At 44.9% G+C, this 13,807-nt stretch overlaps 1 protein-coding gene across 7 annotated transcripts in view; it reads left to right on the top strand.

Annotated features, from left to right (window-relative positions):
- STAU2 (staufen double-stranded RNA binding protein 2) overlaps nucleotides 1-13,497 on the top strand; it is a 312,186-nt gene extending 298,689 nt beyond the window's left edge. For all 7 annotated transcript variants that reach the window (XM_066266331.1, XM_066266328.1, XM_066266330.1 and 4 more), the window contains 2 exons: nucleotides 11,107-11,195; nucleotides 12,405-13,497. In XM_066266331.1, the coding sequence (XP_066122428.1) occupies nucleotides 11,107-11,195; nucleotides 12,405-12,498 (183 nt within the window). In that variant the 3' untranslated portion in view covers nucleotides 12,499-13,497. The remainder of the gene's footprint in view (nucleotides 1-11,106; nucleotides 11,196-12,404) is intronic.
- The last annotated feature ends 310 nt before the right edge of the window (nucleotides 13,498-13,807 follow it).

Genomic DNA, 13,807 nt, shown 5'->3' with positions numbered 1-13,807 from the left:
AGGTTCTGTTGATTGACTGCCATTCCCTGTTCCCAACTACCCTCTCTCCATGCAATCCAAGAATAATGAAACCCAGTAAAAATTACAAAATAACTTTAACTTTTTAACCAATGACATACTTAAACCCAAATGGAGTTCCTGAATAGACTGAGCGGTGTGCCCACATGTCCAGTGGGAATGCTTCTCATCCTGTCTGGATCAAAGGATCCAGAAATCCCACATGGACCTTCGAGGACACGGAGGGGAGGGAGCCAAAGCAGAATGCAGTCGTAACTGCCCTGCAGAGCTAGGCTCTCCTCGGGCAGGACAGGCTCCACTCTTGTTTTCTGTTGCAAGATGTGCCACCTTGAAGGTCTTAGGCAAAGCCCCATTGTGCGGTCCTCCCATGTTGGGCCTCCCGGCACTTCCTGTGTAGACCTTACGCTGATTCGGGGAGGGCGAAGCATTGATAGCCAACCTGAAAGATGACAGAAGCCAAAGCCCACATGATCGATACTTTGAAAAGACAGTAACTATCACCATATTCCTTGGAGGTAAATTGTGGGGCAGGAGAACTTTCTCTCACATGGATACATACAGCCCAGTCTTGCTCTCCTGGAATTGTTTATCCCCTAGCATATTGGTCACAGAGCCTGTGGGGGGGAGGCATAAAAGGAGGAGAGAGAACCTCACTGGCAAGAAACTTTGGTGATGCCTGCCGTGGGAAACCAGGATGATGACTCAGAGAACAGAGAGGACGCAGAAGCAAGGAATGTGTCTACGATACTTGTCTGTCTGAGGTTGCTTCATATGGAAGCTATGGATAATCTATTAAGGAATATTCCTTGAAGACAAACCCACTGTGATGATTTCACACAGGCCGGTGGCTCCGCCGGCCAACAGTTAGTGTATGGGAGACGGGACGTAAACACGCAAAAACGATTCACAGTTCAGAAAGGTGAAAGGCAAGGGCTGTCCGCAATTCCTAGGAGGGAGACAGGCTGGGAAACAGGGAAGCCCACCCTGGGAATCTGAAAAAACTCAAAGTTCTCGAGCAGACAGGAGACAGACTGGTACAGAAGATGTGTGGGCAGGGCTTATGGAATGTTGGTGTGTGGCCAGGGAGCTAGCTGATGACACTCACACCTGCCAGGTGTCCCTGAGGCTGGTGGCTGGTGTTCTGTGGGCCACCTTCTGGGAAGCATGCTGTAATGAAACCACAGTAAGTGAGGTTGTCAGGTAGAATGGAACCAGAGGGTGGAGAGCCTTGAATGCCAGGCCAGCGATACGGAATGTTATTCTGAGGCTGGGAATGATAAACGACTTTTGATTAAGGAGGAGGTATAATGATAGGGTTCTCTCAGGAAGAGAGATGGGTGAGCAATGCACTAAGAAAAAAAGTGATAGAAATGTACAGGAAACAGGACATAAATTAACATGGAGAGACTATAAAGAATGTTGTGATGGGATGTTGGGCTCAACAGAGAAAGATGTGTAAAAAAAGCCCTCCGTCTAGAGGGCCACCCACATCCTATGGCTGTGTTTCCCTTCCTCCGTCTTCAAGACTAACAACCTTGCATCTCTTTGACCATTTTTCCAACCGAGGCCAGGAATGCGCCTCTGATTTTAAGGTGTACCCAGATAAGCCAGGCTAGTTGCTCCATCTCATTGCTTAGCCCTCAGTCCCATCTGCAAAGTCCCTGTTGTCATGTGAGGTAGCATATTTTGATGATGGGGATTAGGACATGGATACCCCTGGGGGCATTATGTTGCCAAGTGCAGAGTCATGCTTGCTTTGTTTCAATGCCTTGTTGTAATGCCATTACAAAGGGGACTTTTTGATGAATCAAAAGTAATTAAATGGAGGACAACACAGGAGTTTTAAAAGAAATGATGTTGCTGAAACAGAGGATTATGGTTAGGGGAAGGCACGGCAGTATGGAGGCCACTGCTTGAGTTTGTTCTAAATGCACCGGGAACATTGCTCCCCACAGTTAACCCTGCAGTAAATTCAACTCTGTATCATTGTCAAGGCTGAAAGCACTGTGGCTGGTTTGCTCAGTGGGTAGAGCGCCAGCCCAGCATATGAACATCCCAGGTTTGATCCCTGGTCAGGGCATACATGAGAAGCAACCATCTGCTTCTCTCTCCATCCTTCTCCCCCTTCCCTCTCTTTTCGTCTCACAGCCAGTGATTCAGTTGGTTCAAGTATCAGCCTCAGGCACTGAGGATAGCTCAGTAGATTTGAGCAACACCCCCAAACAGGGGTTGCTGGGTAGATCCCGGTCTGCGAGCATGCGGGAGTCTATCATTCTATCTCCCCTCCTCTCACTGTAAAAAAAAAAAAAAATGGCTGAAACTATGTGGATTCAACATAAGAGCCTGACAGAGAAATAAAGGTGATGGCTAAGTCTGTACTTCAGGTGTCCAGTTCTGTCCTAATCCCCCACCTTCTAGAGTCAGAAGTCCTATTTTTTGCCTTAGCAGACTGCCCGAAACCTGCATGCCTTCCGCACCCCCAAGCCCGGTTTTTCACAGAGTGGCTATCTCCTTAACAGGCTGACAGCCCTCTGTCCCAACAGCCAGTCGTTTTATAAAGCACCAATTTTACGGAAACTACCTGAACCAGTAGGATTCTGTGAGCATAAATGGAAAGTAAAGGGCCAGAATAGAATTGTCACAAAGCTGGCAGCACACAATGTCACTAAAGCTCAATGTGATTCTGCTTCCCTTTTATGTTTGAAGTCCTATCAGTGGAGTCATCTAACACATAATAGACTGAGGATCCTATCAGAATGTGCTAAAACTTAGAAATATAGTTTTCTCTTTTTTGCTTTTATTTTATATAAGGTGAGACTTGGTGTTTTTCTATAGACCATTCAAAGCAAGAACATGATAACTTAGAACCATAAAAATTCTCATTCTTTGGGCAATAAGCCTGTGGGTTTACTGAAGAACCTTCCGGTTTTCCAGGTATTTAGATGATTTAGTAAAAAGTCAGCCTCCAAGGTTGTTGGGACAAAGGTAGGAGAGTGCTCAACTGCAGATGAAGACATTTGCTGCTTTTCCCATTGAAGCAGACATTTAACGAGCTGCATCTCTGTCCACTTGTGTGTTCTGACGTGACTCGAGCTCTTAGATATGCCCCCAGGAGGAGTTCCACGGGAGCAAGCACTGTATGCAAAACAGAATGAACCAGATACTCACTTAAGAATGAAAGTCACATTCAGACATATGTGGTTACCACTGAGTTTTATGGGAACAGCCTGTCTGTTTCTGGGATTTAGACTATGAAATTGGTGGGAAAAGTGTGACATGGGAAAACAGGAAATAAAAGGAGCCATTGGGCCTCGTGTTCAAAGACTCCGCAAAGAGCTGTGCATGTTATAAGGGGATGAGTTTAAATTCACAGTTTGCTAATGAAGAGCACTGTTGTCTCAAAGAAGGACTGAGTTCTGCTACAGTGCCATGGCACACTATCAATTCCTGAAGAAGGAAGCCAAAAGAATAGATACGGGTTCAACACAGTGCTAACTGGCCAGAGGAAAGTTAGAGATTACAGAAATAGCTGGAAAGATCCACCTCTATTCTGTGGACACACACACACACACACACACACACACACACACGTGCAGCCAAGACCAATCAACAGGCACAGAAAGGATCTTACTGGCATCATGTTTCTGGCATTGCTATAACTACGCACAAAACAAGTGATACACGACATGGTGGCAACATCTGTTCCAGAACCTGTGGAGCCCTACTCACAAAACAGTTGTAAAATGTTTGGGGGACAAAAATATTTCTATGTATCTGCGCAGATGCTCTCCTCTAAGGGAAACACACACACACACACACACACACACACACACACACACACACAGAGTAGATACAAGTGTTGAGCTGAAAAGACAAGAAGGAAAGAAAGGAAATATCGTTAATTTCTTTTTAAGTGAGAGGTGGGGAGATAGTGAGAGATTCCTGCATGCACCCCAACCAAGATCCATCTGGCAATCCCCATCTGGGGTCAGTGCTCAAGTACCAAGCTATCCTCAGTACCTGAGGCTGACACTTGGACCAACCAAGCCACAAGCTGCATGAGGGGAAGAGAGAGAATGGGAGAGGAAGGGAAAGACAAGAAGATGGCTGCTTCTCAGTGTACCATGACCAGGGATTGAACCCGGAATGTCAGCATGCTGGGCCAAAGCTCCATCCACTCAGCCAGCTGGCAGGGCCATTCATTTCTTTAAGCTACTTTAATTTTCTTCTTTCAAACGAACCTACATGTGTTGCTTTCAATGTATCTTTTTTTTTTTTTAACCCCACAACATGTAAATTGTCCTAGAGCTAAAGTTTATAATTCTAGTTGGTAACATACAAGTGGATGCTGAATGAGTTTGTTTTGATTTGGTAGGAGAACATTTTCTGACCTTGGAAATGAATTCATTAGTTGTCTATTTGTTTATGGCTAAAGCGAAATGAGGGTTCAGGGTACTTATGTTAGTGTATCTCTGAAATTCTCCACTGCCCAGAGTGTGGGAAGTTAGACGCTTGGGTTTAAGTATCCTTCAAGATGTTCCTCATTAAGGACCCCAGATTTACCTCCTTTCCACGACTCCTCAAGATTAGTTTACACTGATCATGCAGCAAATTGTTTCTGCTGGAGGGGGAGCTGCAGACAGTATCTTGTTATCTGTTTTTCCTCCAGTGATAGACGATAAAGAACCTGTTCCTTAATCAGGCATTAAGTATGTCTCCCCAAATGAGGGCTATTTGATTTTTCCTTCACAAAGTGTTCTTCTTCTTATTAGGTAGCATATTTACAATATGTTCTTAATTTTTTTTAACACCTGGCAAGTTACTATTTGGTTTGTGCAGTGTAAACATGGGGATTTTGCTGATTTTATCATCTTCTGATCAATTTGGAAGTAAAGAGTAAAACATTAAAAAAAACTTTTTGATTGAATTTTTAGAGAGAGAGAGAGGTAGAGAGAGGGAGAGAGAGAACATTGATTTGTTATTCCACTATTTTATGCATCAGAGTGAAACATTTTTGTGGACTGTTAAATTTCCGTGTTTGTTCCCAAAGCCACTTTATTGTACATTGTTCTTTGACACAGTTGGTAATTGGGTATTACTAAATAGAAAGTGGCTATTTCAGGTGTCACTGCTTAATCCTACTGCTTGGGCCTTTTGCTGTAGGAAGGGAAGCAGCCCAGCTCATTCCATGAAACTTTTTGATCTGGAAGGCGTATTTTCTGGGGACGAAGTGGATGGTGAATTGGGGGTGCGGGCTGGGGCTGTGACAAGGGGGAGGAAGCAGCGGGTTGAGCGGGCTCTTAGTACCTACCTGTAAGAGGAGGCACCAGGTGAGCAGCCCCTGCCTGGCTCCGCCTTCCGAAACACATCGATTGGGCTGCTTGCTCACTATAAGTCACAGCCAGATCCACCATCCGCTCTCTGTCTGTGTCACCTGCACAGCCCTGGCACCTCATCTCACTGTGTTCCCGGCATCCCACAACCCAGCCAAACACTGGCGCTTATTTCTCCCTCCTGCCAGCAACTCCAGGACAGTGAGAGATGAGAACTTGTCCTAAAACAATAGAAAGGGGAGGCGAGTGAAGGGAGGGAGAGGCTGGGTTACCCTCAGGAGGCTGAGAAATGCAGAGTCATACCCTTGGGTAATTATAAATGGCAAAATAACTACCTTAATGATTTAGTTTTAGCCCAACCTGCAAGGGTTACGAAAGTGCAGAACTAACTAAGCCTCAGAAGTCAACCCAGGGTCTGCAAGGAGGCTGGAGACTGGATACGGACTGCATGATCCCGCATGAAGATAGTTTTATGAGTTTTTACCTCAGGTAGTTATTGTGGAAGATAACCAGCCGAATGAGTGCGGGAGAGGTGTAGCGAGAGTGACTGGGTGACCATACTGTCTGGAGATCGAGGCTGACATTGCGCAGGCCGAATGGGAGCAGTGCTTCAGTTTGGATGACGTAAAGTGATGTGATCAAGAACGTGGGCTGGGTTCAGACAGCTGCTCTGCCGCTTGCTGGCTGTGTTAACCTTGAGGAGGCCGCTGAATTCCTGATGGGTAGGCTTAACCTACCTGGCTGGGCTAGGCTGTGCTAACATCTGAGGTCACCGGCTCAGGTGCCCGTTCTCACGACCGTGGCAGAGTGTGAGGCTCGTGAAATGGTAGCTCTTGCTGTTTACAGAGAAGATAATCTGCATCGCATTTTGTAAATTAATGAGAAGTCTTCTCATATTTATAAGCGATCGTAGTCAGGGTTATCAATACCATGTGGGTTGAATTATCTCATTAAATAGATAAGGGACTGATGTTGGGAAACCTTTGAGCATACCTGTGGGGGGAAGCAGCCACGCAAGAATTCGGAAAATCCGCTCATGGCATCCCGTGAAAGAGTGTGCCGCCACTCCAGCCTAAAGGACATTCCTTGAGTGACGACAAGCGTTTTGACAGTGCCCGGGGACCTGCCTGACATGGTGATAAAAATCATCCAGGAGGTTTTGCAAGATTCTAAAACATTGAACCTGCTACCTGAGACCTGGCCTTTATCTCGTATGTGCATCTCTTTTCAGTTGGAATAGAGCAGGTGTCCCAGGGTCTTGGACCCAGTGGAGCAAGAAAGTCGGCTCCTGGTATTCAGGTGACCCTGGGAACCAAGTATTCCAAAAGCAACCTTTGAAAATAATGGGCTTCAATTAGCCTATACATGATTTATTTTGTGTTTTTTAAAAAGTTGGTTTTGGTTGTCGTCTTGGCCTTGTTGGGCACAGAACAGGCCCAGGAAGCCCTAGGGGCTCGCATTCAGCGGTAGGTACCACACTGTGTGTTTCAATTTCCGGCCCTGAATGGCCTTCCATAATAATCCATTTGGGAAGAAATCGATAAAAATCTGCATTCTTGCCAACAATTCACATCCTAATGGGTCAGAATAAAATAGTTGTGCATTAGTTCAAAGCAGTTGAACATACAGAGGACTGTAAGCCCGCTTGCCCGTGCTGCAGAGTTGTGCTGTCTGGGAAGTTCAAGCATGGGTGGCCTCTGGAGCCCAGCAGCGAGGGCCTGGCGCCTTGCTCCGCACACGTGTGTATGAGGTGAGACTTCAAGCTCAGGTTCGTGTGACAACCCCACAAGAATGTCTACATCTGCACAACTGTTCTCAGTGTAGTCACTGGGAGGGCCACCAGCCCCCTCTGCATTTCAGGACTTAAAAAGGACCTCAGAGGTCAGTTCACTGAAACCAAATGAGAGCCAGATCTCTCTGCAAATTTCATTTTTGGAGGCGGGGGGTATCCAAATCTAAGTCTTTTGAGGGAGAATTTATTTTCTGGAAGAAGCGAACTTCACTCAAAGCCGCGTCTACTGAGTAAGGTAAAAATGGTCAAGACGAACAAATTAAAAAGAAGGCGGGGCCATCAAGACGACAGTAGTTTGCTTGAATGATCCACTAAGTGGGTTCTGAGCAGGAACTCCAGAAGCACTCACAGAGACAGGCGCCCCTTCATACTGCTGGTGCGACCCCAGCCTCTCTGAGGGCTGAGAGGTCGGGTGTTTAAATGTGCAAACTCTTAGGTGCAGAAATTTAGTTTCTAGGAGTCTGTCATGAGGAAGTTATTGGGATTGTACACAAAGACTTAAGTGCTAAGAAGCTTAGTGCTGTGTTCATAACAGCTGAAAAATTGGGAGTGGCCTGAAGGTCCAACAGTAGGAATTGACTGGCACATGCAGTCAATGGATACTGTGCGGTCACGGGAAATGATGCTACTGATATTTCTGTTGCCACGGAGAACAGCTCATGTTCACTGAAAAGGGCAGATCACCCAGCAGCTGGGATATAATCCAGGGTACAGGATGTCCACATGAAGAGGGGATAGAAGCAGGTATGGAAAGGCAGACACAAAGTTGTGAATGGTGGTGGGGTAGTGAATATTTTCACTTTTTTTTTTTTTTGCTTGTCCACACATTATGATTTTTTGTAATGAAAAACTATTTGTATAATGAAAAGATAAAAGGAAGCATCAGAGAGGAAGAAAAGGGGTCCTAATATCCTTCGAGAAGGATTATGATGTACCTGTGTTAGTTAGAACCGTTGTAATAAAGCACCACTAACTGAGGGGCTTCCTCAACAGAAATTCACTGGCTCACAGTTCTGGAGGCTGAAATTCCAAGATCAAGGTGTCGGCAGGGCTGGTCTGAGGCTGAGACAGTAGAAGTTGGCCCCATGCTCATCAGCTGCCGGTGCTTGCTGGCCATCTTCTGCATTCCTTGGCCTCTGCCACCTCACTCCAGCCTCTGCCCTCCTCTTCACATGGTGTTCTTTCCGTCTGTGCATCTGTGTCCAGATTTCCCTTTTTCATAGGGACATTGGTCACATTGGCTAGGGGCCCACCCTACTCTAATATGACTTCATCTTAATTGCTTACCTCTGCAATGACCCTATTTCCAAATAAGGCTGCATTCTGAGGTGCTGGGAGTTAGGACTTCAACATAATGAATTTGGGGGAGGACACAATCAAACCCCCTGCTTCTGCCACCACAGCCTTTGCCAGCTGCTGTGTAGCACAAGTGTGGACCAGTATCAGGAGTGGTCAGGTGGGGCACTGACATCTCTGAGGACTCCAGGTTCAAAGAGATAGATGATGGTGGAACAGGGAGCTGGAGCACAGCCCCTCACTGCCCCAGCGGCCCAGGCCCAGCGGCAGCCCTGAGCGGGCCTTCAGATCAGCACAGCTAAGCTAGGGAGACCAATGCAGGATCGGCAAGGAAGAGAAGCCTAAAGAAAAAGAAAAGGACACAATGTTACTTTGGGTTGGACCTAGGAATTGTGATTTAGAAAATAGAAAGAAAGACCAAAAGAGAAGAGAAAGAAAAATATTATAAACATTACAAAAGAATTTGCACATAGATATTTTATAACAGCTTTATTTATAATCGCCAGAAACTTGGAAGCAACTAAGATGTCCCTCAATAGGTGAATGGATAAATGGTGGTACAAGCCATGTAATAGAATATTATTCAGCGATTGTAAAGAGATGAGGTATTGAGCCATGAAATCACAAGGAAGAAGCTTAAATGCACATTGTTAAGTGAAAGAAGTCAATCTGAAACGGCTATGTACTATATAATTCCAACATTTGACGTTCTGGAAAAGGCAACTATAGAGATTGTTTAAAATAATTCAGTGCGGCCCTGGCCAGTTGGCTCAGTGGTAGAGTGTTGGCCTGGCGTGCAGAAGTCCCCGGTTCGATTCCCGGCCAGGGCACACAGGAGAAGTGCCCATCTGCTTCTCCACCCCTCCCCCTCTCCTTCCTCTCTGTCTCTCTCTTCCCCTCCCACAGCGAGGCTCCATTGGAGCAAAGATGGCCCGGGCGCTGGGGATGGCTCCTTGGCCTCTGCCCCAGGGGCTAGAGTGGCTCTGGTCGCAACAGAGCGACGCCCCCTGGTGGGCGTGCCAGGTGGATCCCGGTCGGATGCATGCGGGAGTCTGATTGTCTCTCCCCGTTTCCAGCTTCAGAAAAATAAATTAAAAAAAAAAAACAAGTCTTAGAAAACTAAAGCTCGTAGCATAGTGTCTAGCAGATAGTAAAGAAACATTCTTTAAATGTTAAGTACCTCTGTAATTTGCATATTATAATAAAACTTATTTAAAATAATTCAGTGGTTGCCAGGAATCTTGGTGGGGGTGCACTAAAGAGGAGGGTTGAACAGATGGAACACGAGAAATTGTTAGGGCAGTGGAACCATTCTGTGTAACACTGTAGTCATGGCGACATGACATTATGCATTTGTCAAAACCCATGGAACGTACAACACAAAAAGTAAGCCTTAATGTCAACCATGGGCTTTAGTTAATGATAATGTATCAATCAATACTGGTTCATCCCTTGTAACAATCATGTTGTGCTGATGCAGGATGTTAATAGTAGATGACAGGTTGGGGTGGGGAGGGGTCCTGGGAACTCCTGCCTCCTGCCTCCACATTTCTATAAACCTAAAACTGCTTTCAAAAACTAAGTCTATTAACTTAAAAACCAAAAAGCATATTTATTAATAAAGAAATGTAGAAGGGATCATGCGCTTTAGTCATCTACCCAAAAGGGGCCCATGGCAGACAAAAGTCTGGGCAGCTGCAAGGGTCAGCTCTTTTTCGAAGACACTTGAGAAGATACAGATGACCAAAGTGTGACCTAGCAGGATCGCCAAGATTCAAGCATCCCTGGCTGCTCATACCCAGCTCAGACCCAACAAAGGCCCTCTGATGGAGCTGAAAAGTGGTGGGGTGTGGGGGAGGGGAAGAAGAACCAAATTCTTATTCAGAGAAATAACAGTTTGGAACATGCACAAGAGTGTCAACAAGTTATGTAGATCTTATCAGCATTGCATTTTTGGTGCCTCCCAGCCATCCAGTGAGCCTCCACTGGGCTGTCAACACCCTTCAGCATCCCACGCATTTTGGGCATATCAACACCTTGGGAGGCTTGGCCACAGCCAGGCCTGCCTCCCCAGGGCCCCAGGAGGGAGGAAATCCAGGAGACCATCCTGCATCCCTCCGTGTGCACAAGGGTCTTCATCTCTCTGCTCACGTTCTGTGCCTTGCTTGGGGCCCGCTGCCTGTGCCACTGAGCAGTATCTTTATGCCTATTTCAGAAAAAAAAGTACCCAAGTGGGAAAAGTCTGATGTTCTCACATCTGAAAGGAGAGAATATGTTCTCTCAGTAAAGTGAGAAGAAATTATGCAAAGTCATCACCATAGTATGTTACGTTTATAGAGGTGTCTCTACATTTGCTGATAAAACATTGTGATTTAACAAAACTGTGGATAAAGGATAAGGGATCAGACATGTGGGGAGATTCCTCTTTCCACCTCCCCCACCACACACCAGAAACAAAGCTCTCTGAACATTTATACCTTGCTGGAGGAATAACCCGGCCTTTCACATGTAATATTGCTAAGCAATGCAAAACAACTAATTATTTAGACTAATGAAAACGATGGTCTTTACTGTTTATCTCAGCTTTCTTTTACAATTGCCTATTCGCTACTTGAATGTCAGTGACTGGATCTCCTTGTTAGTCTGTGTGTTTGTTCTCACTTTTAGGCAGCTTTAAGTGCCTTGAAACAATTTTCTGAGCAAGGACTGGACCCAATGGAAGGGACAATGAATATTGAAAAAAGCTCTCTTGAAAAGTGAGTAAATCTTCTGTCATATTCTTACATTTATAATTTTGTCAGTGCATAAAAAATAAAATATGGATCATAATAAGGTAAAACTCCAGACACTAACAGCTATAATTTTACAAAACTATTCATAATACAATGAAATGTAAATAAGTGAGAAACAGTATATATGACCATATTCATTTCCTACAGTATGGCTGTGTAAGGTTTTTGTTTTTGTTTTTGACTGTGTACTTTTTAATTTACTCACTGACCATTATTTCTGCATTTTCTAATGCCTTTGTTGGAAATAATCATGCATTTTGCCGACTGTGGAAACTTGCAAAAGTAACAAAACATTGTGTTCACTTCACACTGTTGAGCATTTTCTGGCTAAACCATTTTTGAGTTAAAATTTTTGACTCACATTCCTGCTACATTGCTGGCACAGCAGAGAAAAAAAGAAAAAGAAATTGAGAAGTGACACCACCCCCCCACCCCCGCTGGCTGCGTTTGGTTTTTCATTTTGTTGTACGAAACACAACACAAGCATACGTTGCCACAAAAGTGTGGCTCCCAAGGGCTTCAAACGCACAAATGCAGCTATAATAAGTATTTCTGAAATCTAGCTCATAGCCTTTTCTTTTTGTTTTGTTTTTTTATGATATTGAACATAAGGTCTTATCTGAGACTGAATTTTAGGCCTCTCCAGAGACCCAATTAAGAGTAAAGAAATTGAGCTGCAATTATACTTACACAGTGGAATCCCAACCCTTTCAGAGCAGTAATAATAGCAGGTGAGATTTCAGAGCACACACAGGAGATAACGTTTTTTAGAATGAAAACAATAGCTAACCCAGGACGTGAAAACCAGACATGCTGATACTACAGTTAAAGAAGCCCTTGCCCTGCACCCCCACCCCCATGCCCCACCAAAAAATGAACCAGCTTTTGGTCATTAATAGTTAAAAGGTGAGAGTGCAAGAAGAAAACATTTGGTAAACAGACATGGCATTTTCGGGTTTTTTCTATAGATTGGCAACCATTCGTAAGCTAATTTAATCAAAACCATTTCCACATGATCTCATCAGTAGACTATCTGAACATAAATATTGTTGTTTCACTTTAAAATGTCACTTTGGTGGTGACCTTTGAATCCTGTGTGCCATCTGCTAATAAACATGTCTGAAGATGTGCAACCCTGGACCTTCAGCTCTTGTTAATGTATTAATCTTCCAGACAAGGCCAGCATCTGGGAGAGAAGGCGGACAATAACCAGACACACCCGGGCTCCATCGCTCAGGACTGCAAGAAATCAAAGTCCGTCATCTAGCAGCTCCCAGAACCACGGCTGCCACCGCATCCTTATAAACCTGTCAGCACGCATGAGGGTGTCTGTGTTCGAGGAAATGAATGGCTAATACCATTATTTGAGTCTTATGTGAAGACAACACTATTCTAACACAAAGAGATGATATGCATAGTCCTGTTTATTCAACTGGGGGAAAAAAAAATAAAGCTTTGTGCATTTCCCTTGGAACTTGAGATCAGATCATAACTCATTCGTCCAGAGGCAGCAGAAATCTGATCCTGCTACTGGAGCTTAAAATAACAATTAATGAAAAGTGCTAGAAACAGAGGTTGAAGTTTTTAAATGATCGCTAGAGAAATCGGGTCTGGTTCCCTTGTTACGATTGTTTTGTTGTGGCGCCGTGTTCAGTTCTATTCTCCCACATTTTAAATAATGCTTGACGATTCAAAAAATTAACCAATGACGTGCTGTGGAATGTGATGGTTGTTGTCTTCATATAGAATCACGCAGTCTCTCTTTTTATGCAGATGTTTGTAACCTTCATTCTATATCAGTATGAATACCTTTAAGGCACACTACTCAAAGATGTATGCAAACAAACATGGTTTAAATCGGGTCAGATATTTAGTGAAAACTATGAAATAATGTTAGGAACAACTAGTCTCACTATACTCCAGGAATTTAAAAGACATCACTTGTGGGTTTTGAGCTCCGTAATACTCTTAGTCACCAAGGAGGCGTCTTGCCTCTACCAACCATGTCTCCAGGTTCCACGTCCTGTGGCGGAAATTGAACCCCCCCCTCCCATTCGTGTCTTGTGGCCACTCACTGTTTGCACCCAGAGTGTTTTTAATGACTGCCTTTGGACTCGGGACAGTGAGGAGGATCAGCATAAACTGTGTCCCCGGCGGGGAAGGGAAAACCGGTTGGAGGAGCCGTCAAAGCCTTGCCAGCTTGTAGCCAGTCACGCTCAGGACCAGCATGTTGGAACCCAGCGTGTAGCAAATGCAGTAAAAATTTGGTCGGTTTCTGTGTGAAATGTGGTTTACTGTCGTTCTTTCCTTCCCTTGCTCTCATTTCTTAAGGATCACCTCAGTGAAACCCATCCCAAAGGCCACCACTACCTGGCTTCGTCATCCTGCTTAGTAGTGGCATTAGAGGGCGTCCCTATCACCAGCCGCGTGTATCTGCGAAACTGCAGAGCCACCTCCCGGGTGACTCGGAGCTGGGTTCCTGACTGGCTCACATCACCTCATTGTTCAGGCTTTCTCCATATTGGTTTTTAGATGTTGTGAAATGAGAAAAAACACTAGACGGTCTCACTGCTCGA

Source organism: Saccopteryx bilineata, chromosome 3, assembly GCF_036850765.1.
Source record: "Saccopteryx bilineata isolate mSacBil1 chromosome 3, mSacBil1_pri_phased_curated, whole genome shotgun sequence".
Classification (NCBI taxonomy): Eukaryota; Metazoa; Chordata; class Mammalia; order Chiroptera; family Emballonuridae; genus Saccopteryx; species Saccopteryx bilineata.
Note: the sequence above shows the minus strand (reverse complement) of the source record. Positions and strands in the feature narration are given on the sequence as shown.